We start from the raw sequence: 24,320 nt of genomic DNA, 5'->3' as shown, positions 1-24,320 counted from the left end.
ACCAGAGCAGCCCGCTCACAACCGGTTGGACGGCTGTTTCCTGCCAAAAGGGGAGCGCGCTTCAAACGCATCGAAACCGGCGCCTTTTCTTCCTGAGCTACATGAAGAACTGGCTAAGTCCTGGAGCGCCCCCCACTCTACGAGAGTGCGCCCTACCTCTTCTCTTGCGTTCTCTGCTGTAGACGGCGCCGAGAAGAGAGGGTACCTCTCAATGCCGCCGGTCGAGGAGGCGATTGCAGCCCACTTGTGCCCGCCCTCCGCTGGACGGCGTGCCAAGTCGGCGCTGCCCTCAAAAGCCTGTCGCCAAACGTCAAGCCTGCTCCGCCGCGCGTACACCGCCGCTGGGCAGGCCGCGTCAGCGTTGCACACTATGGCCACGCTGCAGATTTTCCAGGCTGACCTCCTCCGAAAGCTGGATGAGGAAGGCTCTGAAGCGATCTGTGTGCCGGACCTAAGAAGCGCCACGGACCTCGCTCTCCGCGCTACAAAGTCCGCAGCACAAGCCATGGGACGTAACATGGCCGCGCTTACGACAACCGAGAGGCATCTGTGGCTGACGCTGTCAGAAATGGCCGAGTCCGAACGCACCGCGTTCCTCGACGCCCCACTCTCACCTGCTGGCTTGTTCGGATCTTCGGTAAAGAATTTTGCAGAGAGATTCGCAGAGGTACAGAAAGCGTCTCAGGCGATGAGGCACTTTCTGCCGAAGCGTTCTAGTTCTGCTGCCGGCCGTGGAAGACCGCCCGCGCAGAACTCACGAACCCAGCCTCAGCCTCAGCCCGCCGCAGCAGCGTCACCGAATGCAGGGCGCGAGACCGCGTTCTCGCTCTTCTGGCCGCCGTCCCGTTGGGCGCGGCTCGAGACCCAGAATTGAGCTAAAGCCGGAACCTCCGAAGCTGTCCTAGCAAAGCTAGGAAAAAGACGGTGTACGAGTCCCGCTGTCGCCGGACCCCCACCAAAGGTATTTGCTCGTTCAGTTCCAAGAAATGTGACTGTGTATTTTGTGTATTTTGCAGCCAACAAACCGGCTCTGTCGCCCGTTTGCCTGTACTCAAAAGCCGTTTTCACGGCTACCCAGATAAATCCAAAAAAGAGTGTATTTTCTGGTGTCCCGGCCACGGCCGATGGTGTTTCACGTGTCAGAATGCCCACACCTCAGTGCCCATTTCTACACACAAGCACACCCTGTCTCACAGGTCAAGCGCGCATAAAATCGACTCGTATCGATTGCGCTTCACAACCGGCCACGGCCGATGGTGTTTCAAGTGTAGTCAAAATGCCCACTCAGTGCCCATTTCTACACACAAGCACAACATGTCATACAGACCCTGCGCACATAAAATCGGCTCAGATCGATTGCGCTCCTCATGTGATAGACGTGCCCACTTCACAGTGCCCACAGACATCACATCACGCACGTCAAAAGGTTTCCGTAAAAGCGAAACTAACGTGCATGCAGGCGAACGGTGTTTGCAGTGTGTTAAATGTGCCTGTTGCCACACGACCACATACACACACAGACATAATAGTTCCCGCTATCAGCGTGCCCCACGCCTCGAATGTCACGAGCACGTCTCTGGTGCCACAGCACTCCGAAACCACTCCGTTACGGATAGAACGGAGCGCGTTTCGTATTCAACCTCTAGCTATTCATGCAAACGCATGGGAAAAGCTTCCAGGGGTTTCGAAATGGGTGCTGGACATTATAAAAGGAGGCTATTCGCTACAGTTTCACCGACGCCCGCGCCGCTATACAGCGCGCGTCGAAACCACAATGCAGACAGAAGCAGCACACCTGCTTCGAGCCGAAGTGACGAAACTATTGAGCAAAGGGGTCATAGAGCCCCTCTCTCAAACTCAAAGCGAAGGAGGGTTGTACAGCAGATATTTCCTGGTACCGAAAAAAGACGGGGGTCACAGACCCATATTAGATCTAAGGCAACTGAACAAAGCGCTGGTGAAGCGTCGGTTCAGGATGCTCACGACCAGAAAAATCCTTGCGCAAGTTCGCCAAGGAGACTGGTTCGTGTCAGTGGATCTGAAAGACGCGTATTTTCAAATACAGATAGCGTCACGTCACAGGCGATTTTTGAGATTCGCCTTCGAGGGCCAGGCATATCAGTACACAGTCCTGCCGTTCGGTTTGTCCCAGGCACCCCGTACATTTACAAAGTGCATGGACGCAGCGCTCGTTCCTCTCAGACTGAAAGGCGTGCGCATACTGAACTATTTGGACGATTGGCTGATTCTAGCGCAGTCTCGCTCAGTGCTTGTACAGCATACGACCATGTTACTCGATCACCTCGAGGATTTGGGTCTAACAGTCAATTGGGCGAAGAGCTCACTGTCCCCCAGTCAGAAAACTTCCTTCCTGGGCACAGAATTGGACTCGCTGTCAATGATAGCGCGGCTGTCACCACAGCGCGCAACAGACATTCAGCGCACAGCGGGCTCGTTCCGCTGCGGCGCGTCTGTCCCGCTCAAACAATTTCAGAAAATGCTGGGTCTCATGGCCTCAGCGTCATCAGTTCTGCAGCTGGGTCTGCTGCGTATGCGTCCACTGCAGTTCTGGCTGAAAGCGCGCGTCCCGCGTCAAGCGTGGGCGCCCGGTCGGCTTCGTATCACGGTCAATCAGAAATGTGTCACAGCCCTGAAGCCGTGGAAAGCAGTCGACTGGTACCAGTCAGGTGTAAGCCTGGGGACTTTCTCGAGAGTAAAAGTGGTGTCTACGGACGCGTCAACCTCGGGATGGGGGGCTCTGCTCGAGGGCAGACCGTCTTTTGGCCAGTGGTCAGAACGGGAAAAGCTCCTACATATCAACTGCCTCGAAATGCTGGCAGTACGGAACGCGCTGACGCGCTTCTGTCCCCAAATAAAAGGAAACCATGTACTAGTCCGCTCGGACAACATGTCAGTGGTTTCCTATATAAATCGCCAGGGCGGTCTCAGGTCCAAAAACCTATACAGACTGGCAGAACGCCTCCTGGTATGGGCTCAGCGCAACCTGCGCTCGCTGAAAGCAGCGCATGTGCCGGGGCTTCTGAACATAGGGCCAGACAGACTGTCCAGGAACAATGTTCCAGCAGGCGAATGGTCTCTACACCCACAGACAGTACAACTACTGTGGAAAAAATTCGGCAAAGCGGAAGTAGACCTTTTTGCGTCTCCGAACAACGCTCACTGTCAGGAATTTTACTCAAAAAGCAGAGACGCGCTGGCCCACGAATGGCCCCGCCGTCATCTCTATGCTTTCCCCCCCGTCTCTCTCCTACCTCAGGTGATAGAGAGGGTCAGGGAAAAAGGATGTTCAATACTGCTGATAGCGCCGTTTTGGGAAAATCAGCCCTGGTTCCCAGCGCTGATGCAGCTGACGAGCACCGCCCCGTGGCCGATACCAGTGAGGAGAGACCTTCTCTCTCAGGCCAGCGGCTCGATTTGGCACCCTCACCCAGAGCTGTGGTCCCTTCATGTCTGGGCCACCAGCGAATATATGATGAACTCCCAAAAGGAGTATTAAACACGATCACGCAGGCTAGAGCCCCTTCTACGAGACGGCTCTATTCCTCAAAATGGTCAGTGTTTTCGGGCTGGTGCGCAGCCCGCGGCTTGTCACCCACTAACTGTGGTGTGATGGAGGTGCTTTCCTTCCTACAAGAGCTGCTGGACAAGGGCAGAACCCCGTCCACGCTCAAAGTCTATGTGGCGGCTATAACGGCGTTTTCGAGCGCAACGTTAGGTCAGTCAATAGGAAGGAACGATTTAGTTATTCGCTTCCTGAGGGGAGCTAGAAGACTAAATCCCCCCCAGACCTCCCTCAGTCCCCGTATGGGACCTTTCTGTGGTACTAGAGGCCATGAAAGGTGGACCATTCGAGCCTCTGCAGACGATTGATTTGAAATACCTGTCTCTTAAGACTGTGTTTCTGCTGGCTCTCGCTTCAGTGAAGCGCATAGGGGATTTGCACGCACTTTCTGTGAGCGCGACGTGCATGGAATTTGGACCTAATGACTCTAAAGTCATACTCAAACCCAAGCATGGTTACGTTCCAAAATCACTCAACACACCGTTCAGGGCACAGGTCATCGCGCTGTCAGCCCTACCGGTCAATGATGAGGAAACGGACGCGAACCTCCTATGCCCAGTCAGGGCATTAAGAGCTTACGTGTCTCGCTCGTCTGCTTTTAGACAGACAGATCAGCTTTTTGTTTCGTTTTACGGGCGTCCCAAGGGACTGGCCGCGTCGAAACAGAGCTTATCCAGATGGATAGTTGATGCTATTGCGTTGGCATATGCTTCCAAGGGCAAGCAGTGCCCGCTAGGTGTCAGAGCACATTCCACGAGGGGCGTGGCCTCATCGTGGGCGTGGTCGAGTGGGATTGCTTTGCAAGATATTTGTACGGCGGCGGGCTGGGCCTCTCCGTCTACATTTATAAGGTTTTACAACCTGGAGGTTCCCGCCTTACAGGCCAGATTGCTGTCAGTCTAGATGTTCAGTGTTGTCTGACCTGATGTTATCAGCTCGGAATGCTGCGTCTACTGAGCACAGCTCTAGGGTCGACAGTGAAAGTAATAGCACAAGATGTGTCTGGGCAAACTGTGTGATGACCCTTATTCTTACGTCAGCTCAGGCCGTAACCCCGCCCTGTATGTACGTTTACTCAGCGTCTGAGTGACGCTGCACTATGTGGAAGAGTGCGGCGTTGCCCCTCCCTCTTCCCCGGACTCCCTGTGAGTTCTATAGGTGATTATGAACTGTATGAACCCCGGGTTTTCGCCCTTGGGTCTTTGGTGTCAGATCTCAGCATGCACGGCGTTTTACACTGGGTCCCCTAGCGTAAGATACTTCTTACGCAGTACTCGTTCCCTCTAGTAAGAGAACGTACTCGGTTACTTACGTAACCTCGGTTCTCTCTAGAGAGGGAACGAGTACTGCGTATCTTGCCGTGTATGCGCACGCTCTGGTTGCTTTGATGATGAAAAACCAGATAATAGCTGCCTATGAGCGATATTTATAGGCCTAGACCACGCCCTTTTAGGCGGGAAGCTACGAAAAGGGCGCGAAGCGACGCAAAGGGCGCGAAATGCCCCCATTGGATCTGGCGTCGCGTCAGGCCTCGCTCTAATAGGCTGCTGCAGAGCAGCCAATAGGCGCGCAAGCTGTTTCGCCTATGTCTGTATGCTGCTGCAACGCGCTTTACATTATTTCAAAATTAAGGATAATTTTTGGCTTCAATATCTCGCAGAAAAGGATTTTCCCCTAGCGTAAGATACTTCTTACGCAGTACTCGTTCCCTCTCTAGAGAGAACCGAGGTTACGTAAGTAACCGAGTACGTTTTACCACCCCGTTGCTGAGGATAATGTAGCGATCTAGTATCTATGCTATTTTAATAAGGATCGCAAGCAAACGCTGACAAGAAGTTTATGTATGTGCGCAGCACAATGCGATCTCCGACCTCTCTCTCTCTCTCTCTCTCTCTGTGCTTTTGCGTGCATCAATTAAAGCAGCGCATTAATATAGAACGGTGATTAAACTGACTTGGAACTACCTGTGCATTAAACGGTTTTACTGCACACCTGCCAGCCAATCAGAATCCAGTATCCAGACATTCCATGGAATAAAGTTAAATATTGCATGATGGGACAAAATCACAGCCAATCAGAATATATTTAATGTTAAATATAGATTTGCACATAGCAAAGTTATGAAAAAAACTTGGCATAAAATGCATAAAGATGTTCACTTTGGCTCAGTTTCATAATACCCTATCTATAAATACTGATATTTGGCGATCATACAGTATGTTACAGACTGACCATGATCAGCTGTAGGTAAATGTGTAAGGATGACGTCATGACACCCGGGTCTTTGTCGCACAGGGCCTTTCGAAACTTGGCATGAATGTGCTGGACTTGATTTGGAGCAATGAGATAAAACTTGTACAACGCCAGGACCGCTTTCCTCCGAATGATCTCCCTTAGACAGAGAAAGAAAGACAATAATATAAGTTATTATTAAACTGAGAATCACATTGCCCAGTATACACACATATTTACCAACATCCAATATTTTTGCTGTAAGAGTGGACACGGACCAATTTTATTTTTCTGGCTTCCGGTCTCATCCGTGTCCAGCTATTTTTAGCTGTACAAGACAGCTTGTTTTGCTGCTTGATATTGCAAATTGGTCTATCTTACCATATTATTGTAATGTATTTTTTAAACTGGATAACTGGTTATTAGTTTATTAATACTGCAATTTCTGTTAAATCTGGTTTAATGCATGAATACGTATTTAACAGGAAACAGCGGTGTTCACAGGTAAACTACTTCTTAAATTAGTACTAACATAATATTAAAACATATGCCATATTTTATTTATATAAAAAGCTTTATTAATGTTGTTATCATTATTATTAATGGTAATAATAATTTGTAAATGGTGCTTAGTTATTCTTATAAAAAAGCCAAAATAAAACATGGTGGTTATTGGGCACTTATTGTTTTAGTTAAACATTTTTTTTAAGATTTAAGATTTTGTTAACTGAAATATTGCTGGAATAAAATCAAATATTACACGAAAAACTAAAGTTGTTTTGGCAGTGCTAAGTATTAAATGACTAAAAGTGACATAAAAACAAAATTAAACTATATAGAAATATAGAAAAAAATAAAAATTACAAAAGCATACATAATTACTAAAACCTTTAAATGCAAGTCAAAAATATAAAAGCTAATTTAAAATACTACTATAAAATATCACTAGAATATTATAAATAATAAAAATAACACTGGTTGTAAAGGAGACCTTTTATATGTGACCCTGGACAACAAAATCAGTCATAAGGTTAAATTTGACAAAACTGAGATGTATACATCACATGAAAGCTCAGTAAATAAACTTTCTATTGATGTATGGTTTGTTGGGATAAGACAATATTTGGCCGAGATACATCTATTTGAAAATCAGAAATCTGAGGGTGCAAAAAAATCAAAATACTGAGAAAATCACTAGAGGTCGACCGATATTGGTTTTTACCGATACCGATAGCTAGGTTGGACCACACTGGCCGATACCGATTAATTAACCGATAGTTTTTGAAAATGGATACTTAACGGCAACTAAAATAGTGCTCTACTATTAAAAAAAATAAATACTAAACCATACTTTGTAAATAAATAAAAATATTAATATTAATTATATATTGATCATTAAAGTTATTTCATAGTTCATTAATGTTAACAAAATAAACTTCAAAATTTAACAATATTACAGTAAATGTTGAAATTAACAGACTCTAACAAGGAACAATACTTCTATTCTACAGCTTTCATCAATCTTAGTTGATGTTACAAATGGGCTCATTGTAAAGGGGTGTGAATCTTTACATTTTAACAATATGTAAAATTGCAGGTTTTATGCCTTTTGTTTATATTTGGAATCTCTGTATGTCGGTACTGCCATCTTAAAAATTAAGATTCAATTTAATTACTTATTACTTATTTTCAATATCAACTAAATATAACCATGCGTCATATTCTCCGTTTTCAATATTACTGCACATGGCTACATTTTCATTTACATTTTATATCAAATAGATTTTTCCATTATATAAGCAGCCTACTTTTTTTTTTAAACAATTACTTATTTAAAATAAGTGTTCTTTTTTCTTTATCATTTGATTATTACCGATGAGATCGTAGCAGCAGCTTCTTTAACAGGCTGCATTAAAACGAATGCACAGATCTATTTCGATATATCAAATGTTTTGTCCTGCTCTGAAAACATATCTGCCTGTGTGTACTGTACATCAGTTTCGTATAAAAGTATTCGAAAATGCCAGTGCATTTAACCGCATCCACAATCGAGCTTTTTAGGACGAACAAACCCAAAGCACAAGTGAAACTCTGTCAGTGCGCGAGTTTAGAGCATCTAATAGTACTGCATTACAAACGGCAGAAATGAAGGCATATGTAAAGTAAAAAACTCCGGTTAAAAGTTCACACTGTCAAACAATACACATGTAGCTCACAGTGCAAATCCTGTGCAATGAAGCCCGCCGCGTCTCTAGCGCGCACACGTGCCATATGCGAGGAAAACACAAGCTCATTGAAGAGAGGATTGCGATGCATCGGAGAATCCTTTTTTTCACCCACCCTTAATGAAACCGGACAAATGTGCAGCGCTGGGTTGCGCGGATAACTTGCAGGTATCACAAACACACACAGGACACGTTGTGTAGTTCAAGCAGAAATCTAAAACAGTTTATTTATTCACCAAAACGGGCAAATGTTTACTTCAAGAATGATAAAAAAGCGGCAAAGGTTAGATTAAAGAACAGATCAAACCGAAAGAGAAAGTGCGATCTATATCGTCAATTGCAGAAACAATTTCTTTTCTGTTTTACATTTATGTTTAAATATTATTTGTTTTGTTTCAGTTTAATATGTTAATTACGAAAGAAGTTTGTGTAATTTGTAAATTTCATAAAGGACGTGGAATGAATTGTACGGCAATACGCCGGGAGAATTGGAGAGGGTCAGACACAATTTTTGACCACTTTGTACGTTTTTATTTGCTGAAAATCCCTTCTTAAACGAATTTCGTTTTCTATAATTTTTATCTTAATTTTTAATATATATTTTTGTTGATCAGTTATTAAAATCAAATAAGAACAGGAAAATGGCATTGTAAAATAAAGTGCGTATCTACCATGCTTCCGCTGCCAGACGAAAAGGCTAAAACATTAATTATAGCTCTATATGAAGAATACAGACTTTATTAGAGCTACAGAAATAAAAAAATATTTTGCTTAAATGCACAATACTCAATCTTCCAGCCCAGGGTCAAGTCTTAATCAACATTAACAATGATTTGGGACAGATCTGTAATGTAAAACTATGGCGCGCTGTGACTCGGCAGGATTCTGTCGGCTGATTCGGGCTGAATGAACACAGTTTGCTTTCTCAGGTCACGTCTTTAAATCTGCAACTTTGCTGGCTAACAATATCACCAGCTGGATATAAATCAGTACAAATATATGGTAACAATCCTGACATAAAACATTGGTCTGGGGCTTAACCTCTCATACTCTATGACAGCAGAGCAGAGCGTGAGCCGCTTCAGCAAAGAACGCAAGCCGGGAAAACTATCGGCAAGTATTTTTGCCGATAACCGATAGGTCGGCCAATCAACTATCGGTGCCGATTAATCGGCAAAACCGATACATCGGTCGACCTCTAAAAATCACCATTAAAGTTGTCCAAATTAAGTCCTTAACAATGCATATTACTAATTAAAAATTACATTTTGATATATTTATAGTAGGAATTTTACAAAAAATCTTCATGGAACATGATCTTTACTTAATTTCCTAATGATTTTTGGCATAAAAGAAAAATCAATAATTTTGACCCATACCATGTATTTTTGGCTATTGCTACAAATATACCCCAGCGACTTAAGACTGGTTTTGTGCTCCAGGGTCACATATGTGACAATGGACCGCAAAACCAGTCATAAGGGTCCATCTTTGGAAATTGACATTTATACATCACCTGAAAGCTGAATAAATAAGCTTTCCACTGAAGTTAAGAGAGGACAACATTTGGCCAAGATACAACTATTTGAAAATCTGGATCTAAATATTGACAAAATCCCCTTTAAAGTTTTCGAAAAGAAGCTCTTAGCGATGCATATTACTAATCATAAATTAAATTTTGATATATTTATGGTAAAAAATTTACTGAATATCTTCATGGAACATGATCTTTACTTATTACCTAATGATTTTTGGCATAAAAATCGATTATTATGACCCAAACAATATATCTTTGGGACTTTGGCTATTGCTGCAGGACTGGTTTTGTGGTCCAATGTCACATATTATATACGAAAGCCTTATTAATATGGCGCAAATAAGTAATATCTTGTGTATATTGTGTAGGAGTGAACCTCTCTGGCTCTGGCTTACTTTGGATGCGACAGCTTGTCTTCTACCAGAGGAAGGACAGCAGGTATCATGTCTTTGGGAAACACCTGAGCTACAACAGTCAACGCCATGCACGCTTCAATGAGGTTAGTGCTCTGAAGATCCTGTCACACATGCATGAGACGTTCAGACATACAACTTACATAACAGGTCCACGATTGAAGGTAATCAGAACCAAGCTCACCTTTAATACTGTGTTCACCAGCAGCAACAACAATTCATGGCCTTCATTAAGGAAAAGAGACACTGCAAGGTACCCTGCGACCATAAAAGAGATGAAAATCATACACATTTGAAACCACAGGTAATGTTTTTCATTAAGAATCTCCATATGAATTCTGGAGATCTGACAATTACAAAATAACTATAATACCTATAGAAACACAGTGCAAACGTACCCACTCTCTTCTCCAGTACGCTGCCTTGCTGGGCCAGTTTGATGGCGTGAATGTAGGTGAAGGAAGCGTCGTATCCCAGCATCTCACAGTACATGGCCCGAACCATGATCTCTCTCATCTGCTTCTGTAATATTCACACAGAGGTCAAATAATGAGCTTCTGAGTGACTAGTGATTACGGTAACGTCTGTATTGCTCACCATGGTGGTGTTGGGAGATGAAACCTGCTCTTTCATGGCAGACAGCTCCTGTTTGATGAGGTTCTCCTCCTCCTGCAAATGTGGATAAAATAAGATCATGCTTTAAAATCAAGAGCTCTGCATTGCATTTTTTAATTATCTATACAATACCAGTCAAAAGTTTTTGAACAGTAAGGTTTTTAATGTTTTTAAAGAAGACTCTTCTGCTCACCAAGCCTGCATTTATTTGATTTTAAAGTACAGCAAAAACTGTAACATTTTTAAACAATTTTACTATTTAAAATAACTGATTTATATTTGAATATGCTTTAAAATGTTATTTATTCCTGTGATTTCAAAGCTGAATATTTGGCATCATTACTCCAGTCACTGGATCCTTCAGAAATCAGAAATCATTCTAATATTCTGACTTGATGCTCAAAAAAAACCATTTATTATTATTGATATGTTGAAAACAGCTGAGTAGATTTTTTTCAGGTTTCTTTGATTAATAGAAAGTTCAGAAAAACAGCATTTATAAAAATAGAAATCTTTTGTAACGTCTTTACAATCACTTTTGATCAATTTAACGCATCCTTGCTAAATAAAAGTGTTCATTTCTATAATTTCTGTAATTTATTGTAGATAAATGCTGATAGTTGGATCTTTCCATTCATCAAAGAATCCTGAAAAAAATGTAAATATTGATAATAATAATAACAATAACAATAAAAATGTTTTTAACCAGCAAATCAGCATATTAGAATGATTTCTGAAGGATCGCGTGACACTGAAGACTGGAGTAATGATGCTAAAAATTTAGCTTGTTCACAAAAATAAATTACTTTAAATTATTTTGAAATATATTCAAATAGAAAGCAGTTATTTTAAATAGTAAAATATTTCACAATATTACTGATTTTGCTGTATTTTGGATCAAATAAATGCAGGCTTGGTAAGAAGAAAAGAATATTTAAAAAAAAAATCTTTTGTCTGGAAGTGTACATTATACTAAATAGTTTTTAGTATTATTATTTATTTTGCTAGTGGCCACTTTTTGCTGTTCACTTTAGTTATTGCTATTAATATTTCACAATTTTATATATATATATATATATATATATATATATATATATATATATATATATATATATATATATATATATATATATATATATTTATTATTTTTTATTACATCATTATATAGTAACTAAACAGAAAATTGAAATTGCAAATAAACAGAAAATAATATATTACAGTAAATTACATTATATATAATAGTATTAAATCATGGATATAAAAATATATAATAATATATAAAGAGTTCATTTGCAAAAACAGATAAACAGATAGTTTAAAAAAAATAAAAAAAAATCGTGTTTTTTATTTTGCATTCCAAGTAATATCAATCAAACTGCAGTTGGGTTGTTTTAATTAAATAACAATAACGTTTTCTGTTTTTTTTTTTTTTTTTTTTTTGCAAATTAACTCTTCATATAATTTTAAATATTTACGATGATGTAATATAGTTTATTTACCGTTTAATTCATTATTATTATTTATGAAAATACAAAATAAAATATTCCGTGCAATAAATTAATCTGAAATCATGAAATTAGAAATATAAAATTGTATGTTTTCTACTAGATAAACTGTACTGTACGCCACTAAAAGCGACACCACTGTCACTACTTAACGTAACCTGTACCTGACATGTCAGTATCTATCGTTATATTTACGCTATGCCTCTGCTGTTCTTTTATTAATAATCGAATCTATAACTCACATGTTTAGATGTCAGTTCTGTGATGCTCTTGATGAGTTGTCTCAATCTGTTGTTGATTTTAGCAGCTCCAGTTTGAGAATCAAACAAACCCGGCAGAGCAGTGAGAGTTTTCTCCACAACATCACTCATTTCAGCACGACAACACAGACGACCAGATTATGAGACACAACCGAGACCCTACATGAAGATAAATGCACTACAACAGGAGAAATACCTTCAAAACACTTATATTACAGTCAAAACACACAGTATGAAAACACAAACCATCATGACTAGACTTTCTCGCCGCCTACCGGAAATACGCTGTGGTTTTCAAAATAAAAGTTCCTCGGGTGCGTTTACCGTTTCACTAAAATATTAATCCTAATAATAATAATAATAATAATAATAATAAAACTATATTAATATTATAAAGACAACTAAACTTTAAAAACGATATAATTTATTGACGTTTAGATCGTTCTATTCAATGTATTTATTTATCTATTGACAACACAATAAATAACAGTTTTTCTAAACAGTAGAAATCGGAGAACAAATTTTGTGTTTTAGATTTTAAAGCCTTTTTACTAATTAATTAATTTATTCGAAGTAAAATGAAACAGTAATTTTATCACATTTAGTAAATGTAAAAAAACAAACATTTAAGCTAAATAATTCAAAATTAATAATTAATTAAAAAATACCGGTAACTAACGCAATAAAACACTATGAAAACATAACACAATAAAAATGATTTATGAAAATTAATAAGTTTTCTATAATGAAAATTAAAAGTTTTCTGTTTCTGCAAATGAACTCTTTATATAATTTTAAATATTTGCTATTATGTAATATACTTTTTTATTATTATACTTGTTTTTATTATATTATACTTTGTTTAATTCATTATTATTATTATTTCTGAAAATACTAATCTAAACAAATTTTGTATTTTCGATTTTAAAGCCTTTTTACTAATTAATTAATTTATTTGAAGTAAAATAAAACAGTAATTTTTATCACATTTAGTAAATGTAAAAAAAACATTTAAGCTAAATAATTCAAAATTAATAATTAATTAAAAAATACAGATAACTAACACAATAAAACACTATGAAAACATAACACAATAAAAACATGATTTATGAAAATTAATAAGTTTTCTTTAATGAAAATTAAACGTTTTCTGTTTCTGCAAATTAACTCTTCATATAATTTTAAATATTTACTATTACGTTATATACCCTTTTATTATTATACTTGTTTTTATTATATTATACTTTGTTTAATTCATTATTATTATTATTTATGAAAATACTAATCTAAGCAAATTTTGTGTTTTAGATTTAAAAGCCTTTTTTGTTAAATAATTAATTTATTTACAGTAAAATACAACAGTTATTTTAGCACATTTAGTAAGTGTAAAAAAATATATATATTTAAGCTAAATTATTCAAAATGATTTTTTTCTAACTTTACATTTTTGGAAACTGTCTCTGTAATAACTTTTCTGAACAGTTATTTAACAGTTATAAAAAAAGTAATGAATGATCTAATAAACAACAGCAACTTCATGAAATGCACATTAATTATGAAATAAAGACACAAAATGCCTTTCAGTGTTTACAATCCATTTATTTGGTTTAGAAGGATATCTGTGATATGACAACCTATATGATATTATAGTATATACACTCTGCTACAATAAGAAAGAACAACTATAGTGACGTAATAATTAAATGACAAGCAGACCATTATGAATAAAAGAGCAGAACTAAATCTGTTAGCTTGCATATCGGAAATAGTCTCCGCTAAACAATCCCTCCTTTGTTTCAGTCATTCACAATGATTCAAGCAGTCAGTCTAGACATCAGTGTCTTTGTTGTGTCTCAACCTCATGCACAGACCTAAACAACACGGAATACATTTGGACTTTTAGATTAATGTTTCAGATAAATTATTTCTTGAATCATGATTCACACGTACAAACTACGCCATAATAGAGGGGCAATCGCTGTCATAGAAACAGAAGCCATCGACTCCATCCCATAATACCTAGCATACCTTGTGCTGTTTAGAGCTGGATGCACTACAGCTCCTCTGTATCATATACTCTACTGCACTCAACACACTATTACAGTCTGCGGTTTATCCTTGAATCCGGCTGCGGTGAGAGAAGTGAGAAATCTGATAGTGCCGGACGTCAAACGCAAGCAGTCTGAGGTTCAGCCAACGTTTAGGCCCAGATCTGGAGGAAGACAGAACAAATGTGAGACTTGCATTACGTCTACTTGCATTGTGTTTAGACAATTTCGTTCACCAACCCGTAATGTGTGATCCCAGGATCCCGAGCAGAACGCTGTCCCATCCGGAGAAACGCGGAGGGTGCTAACTCTGTTCTCATGTCCGAACAAAATGGACACGCGGGAGCCCTTTAAAACGTCCCACACGTTGATGGTGTAGTCATTGTAGCCACCAAACAGCAGCCTCCCTGAAAGATATTAGCTTACCATAATTTACTCCTTCAAAAAGCGAATCAACCTTAATTATTCTGGTATTATATATATACAGTCAAACCCAAAATTATTTTGACTTATAGTTACTGTTATTCAACCAGCAAGTTTTTTTATTAGAAATTACACAGAAGTCTCCCAAAAGATAAGGCGACGATGTACAAGAGGCATCATTGTGGAAAAAATATTACTCATTTTTTATTTACATTTGAACAAAGAGTGTCATGTCCAAAATTATTCATACCCTTCTTAAAAATCAATTGAAAAGCCTTTATTGGCTATTACAGCAATCAAACGCTTCCTATAATTGCTGAGCAGCTTTTTGCATGTCTCCACTGGTATTTTTGCCCATTCATCTTTAGTGATGAGCTCCAACTCTTTCAGGTTGGAGGGTCTCCTTGCCATCACCCTGATCTTTAGCTCCCTCCACAGATTCTCAATTGGATTTAAGTCAGGACTCTGGCTGGGCCACTGCAAAATGTTGATGTTTTTGTCTGCTAACCATTTCTTCACCACTTTTGCTGTGTTTTGGGTCGTTATCGTGCTGAAATGTCCACTGGTGCCCAAGGCCAAGTTTCTCTGCAGACTGCCCGATGTTGTTGTTGAGAATTTTGATGTATTGCTCATTTTCCATGGTGCCGTTTACTGTGATTAGGTTCCCTGGTCCACCGGCTGAAAAACACCCCCAAAACATTAGGTTCCCACCACCATGTTTGACAGTGGAGATGGTGTTCTTAGGGTTGAAGGCTTCTACTTTTTTATGCCAAGTGAAGGTTACATCATTGTAAGACCATAAAACAGAAGACCAGAAGTCTTCTTCTTTGTCCAGATGAGCATTTGCAAAGGCCAAGTGGGCTTTTGTGTGTCTTATCTGGAGAAGTGGTGTCCTCCTTGGTCTCAGTCTGTGAAACCCAGCGGTGTTCAGTGTCCGTTGGACTGTCTGCCTTGAGATGTTGCCACCAGCAGAGCCCAGATTCATCAGGATGGCCTTGGTGGTGATCCTTCGATTCTTTTTTACCTCTCTCACTATCCTCCTGGTCAGCACAGGTGTCACTTTTGGCTTTTTCGACCACGTCCTCTGAGATTTTTCACAGTGCTTGTATTTTTTTTATAATACTTTGCACTGTAGCCACTGGAACTTCAAATCATTTAGATATGGTCTTATAGCCCTTTCCTGACTTGTGAGCAGCCACAATGCGCAGCTGCAGGTCCTCAGTGAGCTCCTTTGTCTTAGCCATGACTGTCCACAAACCAACAGCAGAGAGCTTGTGTTTTTCACCTGTTGAGTTGATTAAAACAGCTGTTCCCAATGAATCAGGGTAATTAGGATGCTTTAGAACAGCTGGGACTATTTGGAATGGTATAGAACTTTGGATTTTCCCATAGACTGTGACAGTTTGCAAAAGGTATGAATAATTTTGGACATGCCACTTTTTGTTCAAATGTAAATAAAAGCTGAGAAATATTTTTTTCCACAATGATGTCTCTTGTACATCGTCTTATTATTTTTTGGGAGAAGCCTGTGTCATTTCCGGTCAGAATTTTTTTTTGCCTGGGGTTCGAATAATTTTGGGCTTGATTGTATATACATACTGCCACTCAAATTTTTTTCTTTATTTTATAATTTATTCCCGTGATGCAAAGCTGAATTTTCAGCACCATAACACCAGTCTTCAGTGTCACATGATTCTTCAGAAATCATTCTAATATGCTGATTTGTTATCAATGTTAGAAGCAGTTGTGCTGCTTAATATGTTTTTTTGGAACCTGTGATACTTTAGTTTTTTTTTTCCATCAATAAAATGTTTAAAAGAACAGCTTTTATTTAGAATAAAAATATATTTTGTAATAATATACACTACCTTTCGAAGTTTGGGGTCAGTAATTTTTTTTCTTTCTTTCTTTGAAAGAAATTAATACTTTTATTTACCAAGGATGTTTTAAATTGATAAAAAGTGACTGAAAAGATTTATATTTTGAATAAATAATGTTCTTTTTCATTTTTTATTCATCAAAGAATCCTGAAAAAAGTATCAGGATCCCAAAAATATTAAGCAGCACAACTGTTTCCAACATTGATAATAAAAGTAATAAATCAGTATATTAGAATGATTTCTGTAGGATCGTGTAATTTTAAGTTCTTTAAGTTTTATTTATAGTTTTAAGAGTTTTTCCAGGTAAAAATGTACAGGTTTAGACTTTAATTATGTGGACTGTTAATAAAGATAACGTCTATTTAAAAATTGGTTATAGATAGATATAAAGATTTAAAATAATTACAAATAAATATATCAAATTATACATTCATATTGTTTCATTGTGGTTTCTAAGACTCAGTAAAATACTACATTATTGTTAATATATCAATTTATTTTAAATAATGACATTGACAATTATTTTAAGTTATATGTTGTATATATCATGTGACACTGAAGACTGGAGTAACGATGCTAAAAATTCTGCTTTGAAAACACAGGAATAAATGACAATTTAAAATATATTCAAATAGAAAACATTTATACATATATTACAAAATTTGACTGTTTTTGCTGTACTTGTCCAATGAAATAGTAAGTTTAGGAGGAGACAATAAAAAATGTGGTTGATATTGCTCATTCATCACACTAGAAATTAAAAATATAAAATATTTCTTGTAATATGTAATAGCTTACCACTGAGGGAGAAATCCACACTAGAGGCTCCAAATATGATGCTCTCTTTAGAATAAATGGCCACCTCTCTGTCTGCCCTCAGGTCATAGAGACGACACTGTAAACACAGGAAATTAAGATTTTCATTTAAAATTATTTAACTACAATACCTATCAAACATTATGATTTTTGCATGTTTTACTAAAGTCTTTTCTGCTTACCAAAGCTGCATTTATGTGCTCAGAAATACAAAAAAAAACTTTTTTATTGTAAAATATTCTAAAATGTCATTTTTTCCTATAATTCAAAGCTGAAATTTTTAGCATCATTACTCCAGTCTTTAGTGTCACATGATCCTTCAGAAATCATTCTAATATACTGATTTGCTGCTCAAGAAACATTTATTCTTTCTATTCATCACAGAATCCTGAAAAAAATGTTTCCACAGCAGCAAAAATAGTTTTTAACATCGATAATAATAAGAACCATTATTATAACTGTGCACCAACAATAACTGAGCATTAGAATTATTATTATTATTATTATTATTATTATTTATTAGAATGGATCATGTGACACTAAAGACTGGAGTAATGATGCTGAAAATTCAGCTTTGCAAGTTTTAACTATATTTTAGATCAAATAAACGCAGCTTTGCAAGCATAAGAGATTTCACTAAAAACATTTCCTAGTCCTAATGTTTCCAAATTTTTGACATTATATCAAAAAACGCAAAAAGAGAAAAGACTCACAGTAGCGTCATCTGAGCCTGAAGCGAAAGCATCTCCGCTTGGATAGTACCTGCAGTGATAATAAAACACAAGCAGTCATGTGACTGTTTCGCTCAGTAAACACTGCTTGAAGGTGCTGCCAAAGTCCCTTTTAAGACTAGTCAGATCGGTCGATGGCCATATTAGCACTCTTCCGGGCCTTTAAGGTCTCTCGTGACATTTTGAGTGTTTACACAGACTATAAATATTGACCAGAGCCTGTAAAGGCCTTAAATGTCACTCAGCCCTCTTTGTGCTTTTTTGCTTTGACAAAACCGGAAGGGGAAAATAGGCCTGAGGACACTTACCGCACGCTGTTGATGTCTGATTCATGGGACTCAAAAGATTGGGCACACTGTCCCGTGCGCATGTCCCACACGCAAGCCTTCTTATCGCAGCCCTGAGAGACATGAGAACATGCGGGTCACTGCACAGGCATGTTAACAGCTCCATTGTGCTTGTGCTTGTGCTTGTGTGTGTGTGTGTGTGTGTGTGTGTGTGTGTGTTTGTGAGAGATCTGTGCTGCTCAAGCTGTGAACTGTTTAGAATCAAAGAACTGCTTCAGAAGAATGATTCATTCGCAAACCAGATCCGAATCTGGATACTGTTGTAAATTATTTCTTGCACAAACTAACCGCTTTTAGAAGACCTCAATATATCATCAGGAGCCATAGGTATTAATTTTGTGTTCTTTGATATGCTTTTTTTTTTGGTAGAGAAAAAAAAGTCAGAATTGCAGAAAAAAAAGGTTAGAATGGCAAGTTTTTGTCTCACAATTCTGACTTTATTTCTTGCAATTGTGATTTCATATTACGCAATTCTGAGAATAAAGTCAGAACTGCGAGTTTATATCTTACACTTCTGAGAAACTAAGTCAAAATTGCAGGATATAAACTGGTAATTGTGAAAAAAGGTCAGAATTGCACGTTTTTATCTTGCAATTTAAAGTTTATATTCCCCTATTCTGACTTTATAACTTGCAATTGTGAGTTTCTATTACACAATTCTGACTTTTGCATGAAAAAAGTCAGAATTACAAGATATAAACTTGAAAAAAAAAAACAGAGTTGTCAGAATTGCGAGTTTATTTCTTACACTTTTGAGAAACTATATCAAAATTGCAAGATATAAACTCGTAATTGTAAGAAATAAAGTCAGAATTGCAAAATAAAAACTCGCAATCCTGCTTTTTGTCTCATAATTTTGACATTATTTCTCGCAATTGCAAGTTTATATCTTGCAATTCTGACTTTATAACACAATAGGGAGTTTAATTCTGAGAAACAAAGTCAGAATTGCGAGAAAAAGAGTTTTTATTTTGCAATTTTGACTTTATTTCTCACAATTGTAGGTTTATATCCCGCTGTTTTGACTTTATAACACGCAATTGCGATTTTAATTTTCTGTGAAAAAAATAGCGAGAAAAAAGTCAGAATTGCGAGACAAAAACTCGGAATTGCGGAAAAAAGTAATTGCGAAATAAAAACTTGCAAGTCTGACTTTATTTTTCCGTAAATTCGAGTTTATATCCCACTCTTTTGACTTTATAACTATATAACTATATATTTCTCACAATTGCAAGTTTATATCTTGCAATCCTGACTTTATAATATTCAATACTGAGTTTAATTCTGAGAAAAAAAGTCAGAATTGCGGGTTATAAACTCGGAATTGCAGAAAAAAGGTTAGAATTGCGAGTTTTTGTCTCACAATTCTGGCTTTATTTCTTGCAATTGTGATTTCATATTACGCAATTCTGAGAATGAAGTCAGAACTGCGAGTTTATATCTTACACTTCTGAGAAACTAAGTCAAAATTGCAAGATATAAACTGGTAATTGTGAAAAAAGGTCAGAATTGCACGTTTTTATCTTGCAATTTAAAGTTTATATTCCCCTATTCTGACTTTATAACTTGCAATTGTGAGTTTTTATTACACAATTCTGACTTTTGCATGAAAAAAGTCAGAATTACAAGATATAAACTTGAAGAAAAAAAAACGGAGTTGTCAGAATTGCGAGTTTATATCTTACACTTTTGAGAAACTATATCAAAATTGCAAGATATAAACTCGTAATTGTGAGAAATAAAGTCAGAATTAGGGATGGGCATTTCTGATCATATTTCATTTCGATTAATCCACAGGTTTGAGAAACGAGTACTCGATTAATCAGGGGTGGAGTTTAAGCAAGGGGCAGGGCGTTTGCGTCACAGTATACAGTAAACATTTAAAAGAAATAACAGCATGAGGTGAAGCTGAAGCGCTTTTTCTACATGACGCATTGTATATAAAATTAATTCCATAGCCTAGATACATAAATATGTAAATGTTATATTACAAATTGTATTTATCTACACAAAATGCATGTGAGCTTGAACATGCCAATGATAAAGTAGCGTATGCGCTTCTCCCGTTACTTTAAAACAACGGCAACTCAAGTCATTTTCATGCCCGATCGTCGCTGATGGGTTCGAGTAATCGATTAATCGAGTACTCATGCACATCCCTAGTCAGAATCGCAAAATAAAAACTTGCAATTCTGCTTTTTGTCTCGCAATTTTGACATTATTTCTCGCAATTGCAAGTTTATATCTTGCAATCCTGACTTTATAACACATAGGGAGTTTAAATCTGAGAAAAAAGTCAGAAAGTTTTTATTTTGCAATTCTGACTTTATTTCTCGCAATTGCCAGTTTATATCCCACTATTCTGACTTTATACTTGCAATTGTGAGTTTATATCACACAATTCTGATAAAAAAAAAACAGAATTGTGAGGAAAAAAAACTTGGAATTGCAAAAAATAAACAAAACGGAATTGCGAGATAAAAACTTGCAATTCTGACTTAATTTTTTCGCAACTGAGTTTATATCTAACTATTTTTATTTCAGAACTCACAATTGTGAGTTTATATCACGCAATTCTGAGAAAAAAAAAGGTCAGAATTGCACGTTTTTATCTCCCAATTCTGACTATTTCTCACAATTACAAGTTTATATCTTGCAATCCTGACTTTATAATATGCAATAGTGAGTTTCATTCTGAGAAACAAAGTCAGAATTGCGAGAAAAAAGTGTTTTTATTTTGCAATTCTGATTTTATTTCTCACAATTGTAGGTTTATATCCCGCTATTTTGACTTTATAACACGCAATTGCGATTTTAATTCGGAGAAAAAAATAGTGAGAAAAAAGTCAGAATTGCGAGACATAAACTCGGAATTGCGGAAAAAAGTAATTGCGAAATAAAAACTTGCAAGTCTGACTTTATTTTTTCGCAAATGCGAGTTTATATCCCATTCTTTTGACTTTATAACTATATATTTCTCACAATTGCAAGTTTATATCTTGCAATCCTGACTTTATAATATTCAATACTGAGTTTAATTCTGGGAAAAAAAGTCAGAATTGCGGGTTATAAACTCGGAATTGCAGAAAAAAGGTTAGAATTGCGAGTTTTTGTCTCACAATTCTGGCTTTATTTCTTGCAATTGTGATTTCATATTACGCAATTCTGAGAAAAAAGTCAGAATTGCGAGTTTATATCTTACACTTCTGAGAAACTAAGTCAAAATTGTAAGATATAAACTGGGAATTGTGAAAAAAAAAAGTCAGAATTGCAGGTTTTCATCTCATCAAGTTTATATTCCCCTATTCTGACTTTATAACTTGCAATTGTGAGTTTTTATTACACAATTCTGGCTTCTGCATGAAAAAGTTTTAAAACTTGGATTTATATCTTACACTTCTGAGAAACTAAATCAAAATTGCAAGATATAAACTCGTAATTGTGAGAAATAAAGTCTCGCAATTGTGACATTATTTCTCGCAATTGAAAGTTTATATCTTGCAATTCTGACTTTATAACACAACTGCGATTTTAATTCTGAGAAAGAAATAGTGAGAAAAAAGTCAGATTTGCAAGTTATAAACTTAGAAGTTTAGAATTGCAAGTTTGTATCTCACAATTCTGACCGTATTTCTCGCAATTGTGAGTTTATATCACAATTCTGTGAAAAAAGTCAGAATTGTGAGATACAAACTTGCAATTACCTTTTCTACTTTTTATTCAGTGGCAGAAACGGGTTGTTTGACAGCATCACATTTTCTTTTTTGGGTGAACTATTCCTTTAAGACTATGATCTCATGTTGACTCTAAGGTAACGTAAGGTAATGTGTGACAATGGTTTGTTAACTGAGGGTTTGTGTGGCTTGTGTTTGGCATCAGCAGCTCAGTTCCAGTTCCCACCCCTGACACGAATGTGTTTCCGGTCTCAGATGGAGCCAGATCCAGACACAGCACATCAGCCGCATGTCCATGGAAGCTCTGCAGCATCTGACCGCTCTCTACATCCCAAAGAGCACATGTGCCATCACCGCTAGATGTCAGGATCTGCCATCAACAAAACCACAATCAGTCAAATGCAAGACACGGTTTCATGATTTCACCATGTTTTCAAACACACCTGCATATCAGAGTTAGTAAAGCAGCATGCGGACAGGTAGTTGGTGTGCATGGCCACGGATTTCTTCTTGGCGGCAAGGTTTTCGTTCTTGTCCAGGGATAGAGGGTACACAGAGCACTTATTGTCCAACCCACTGCGAAAAACAACATATCAGTTACTTAAGAATCTCCACTAATATTATCTCCATATTGTTGGTTTTATCTAGCAAGGATATTTTGTAATGACTAAACTTCTAATTAAAGATTAAAGTGCATCACATCACATTTAGTGGCACTAAAGGGAACTGCAAAACAAGACAGTGATTCCTAAAAACTCCTAAAGCCTTCTAGTCTTTACACAGGTTGCAAAAGCAATAATTTCGAAACTCAAATTCATGCAATTGGTTCAGCTCAAAGAGAGCGATATATGCTTACCCACAAGCCACTGCACATCCAGAGGGGGCGTAAGCACAGGCCATGACCCATGTGCAGGGCATAGTCACTGCATGCTCCTGTCAAGACATTTAATATATTAATATTTATATATATTAATCAAACCTTCAACATGTCTCATATTATCATAGTTTATTCGTTACAGTTTAGAAAATGGTAATAAAATTTGAAGAACTGTGTCAGAACAAATTTATCTTGGTAATGTCATATTACTAACAAACCACGGCTAGGTTAAAGTGTCAAATCTTAAAAATTAATAATCTTACATTTTTTAAATCAATTTTACTGATAGTCCACTGTTTGAATAATTTTGGGGTATAATATGTGTATATCCTCACTTACATAAATGGCCTATACTGTCCTGCACCCACCCGCTTATGCTCATTAAGACTGCATTTATTTGATCAAAAATACTGAAAAAAAAACATTAATACTGCAAAATCTTATTAGAATATAAAATAATGGTTTCACATCCTTGCTGAATAAAAGTAATAATTTCTTTCAAAAAAGGAAAAATACAAATTTACTGACCCCAAACTTTTGAACAGTAGTGTATATTGTTAGAAAAGGAAAATAAAAAGTATTTTAAATAGATGCTGTCCTTTTAAATTTTTATTCATCAAAGAAAAAGATGAATCACAGGTTTCAAAAAAATATTAAGCAGCACTGTTTCTAGCACTGAATAAATCAGCATATTAGAATAATGTGAAAAAAATTCAGCTTTGATTACAGAAATACGTTTGATTTTTAATGTATATTAAAACAGAAGAACATTGTTTTAAATCTTAATATTATTTCACAATATTGTTTTTTTTTTTCTGTATTTTTGATTAAATAAATGCAGCCTTGATGTGCATTCGAATCTTATTTAAAAGACATTAAAAATCTTACTGATGCCAAACTTTTCACCAGCAGAGTATATATACAGTACAGACTTTCTCATTCAGGTGTTTTCAAACTTTTGGTCTGTACTGTAGAAATGAATTCAACTGAAAAAACTTGTGAAAAAATATCTTTCAGGTGGTCAAATAGCAAATAGTGGAGCTCTGCAGCCACCTACTGGTAAAAGTTATTTGTAGTTGTTTTTTTTTACTTTTAAAACTGGATTTTCCAAAAGATGGGCAAAAATCTTACACTAAACCATGTGAAATTATCCA

At 37.2% G+C, this 24,320-nt stretch overlaps 2 protein-coding genes across 2 annotated transcripts in view; both read right to left on the bottom strand.

Moving 5' to 3' along the window:
- Window positions 1–12,634, bottom strand: part of ap4e1 (adaptor related protein complex 4 subunit epsilon 1) — a 32,309-nt gene extending 19,675 nt beyond the window's left edge. Inside the window, exons 1-6 of the mRNA XM_073832597.1 lie at window positions 12,353–12,634; window positions 10,588–10,659; window positions 10,389–10,512; window positions 10,175–10,248; window positions 9,973–10,094; window positions 5,816–5,975 (exon numbers count right to left, since the gene is read on the bottom strand). Of these exons, the coding sequence (XP_073688698.1) occupies window positions 5,816–5,975; window positions 9,973–10,094; window positions 10,175–10,248; window positions 10,389–10,512; window positions 10,588–10,659; window positions 12,353–12,481 (681 nt within the window). The 5' untranslated portion in view covers window positions 12,482–12,634. The remainder of the gene's footprint in view (window positions 1–5,815; window positions 5,976–9,972; window positions 10,095–10,174; window positions 10,249–10,388; window positions 10,513–10,587; window positions 10,660–12,352) is intronic.
- Window positions 12,635–13,948: 1,314 nt separating this feature from the next.
- Window positions 13,949–23,218, bottom strand: LOC141312721 (guanine nucleotide-binding protein subunit beta-5a). Its single transcript, XM_073832602.1, has 8 exons — window positions 23,146–23,218; window positions 22,733–22,865; window positions 22,516–22,659; window positions 18,577–18,668; window positions 18,251–18,299; window positions 17,520–17,616; window positions 14,659–14,825; window positions 13,949–14,582 (listed from the first exon to the last, which is right to left on the bottom strand). The coding sequence occupies exons 1-8, from the start codon at window positions 23,205–23,207 to the stop codon at window positions 14,571–14,573; spliced, it is 756 nt and encodes a 251-aa protein (XP_073688703.1). The 5' UTR covers window positions 23,208–23,218; the 3' UTR covers window positions 13,949–14,570.
- Window positions 23,219–24,320: the final 1,102 nt, after the last annotated feature.

Source organism: Garra rufa, unplaced genomic scaffold, assembly GCF_049309525.1.
Source record: "Garra rufa unplaced genomic scaffold, GarRuf1.0 hap1_unplaced_004, whole genome shotgun sequence".
In the NCBI taxonomy this organism is placed as follows: Eukaryota; Metazoa; Chordata; class Actinopteri; order Cypriniformes; family Cyprinidae; genus Garra; species Garra rufa.
Note: the sequence above shows the minus strand (reverse complement) of the source record. Positions and strands in the feature narration are given on the sequence as shown.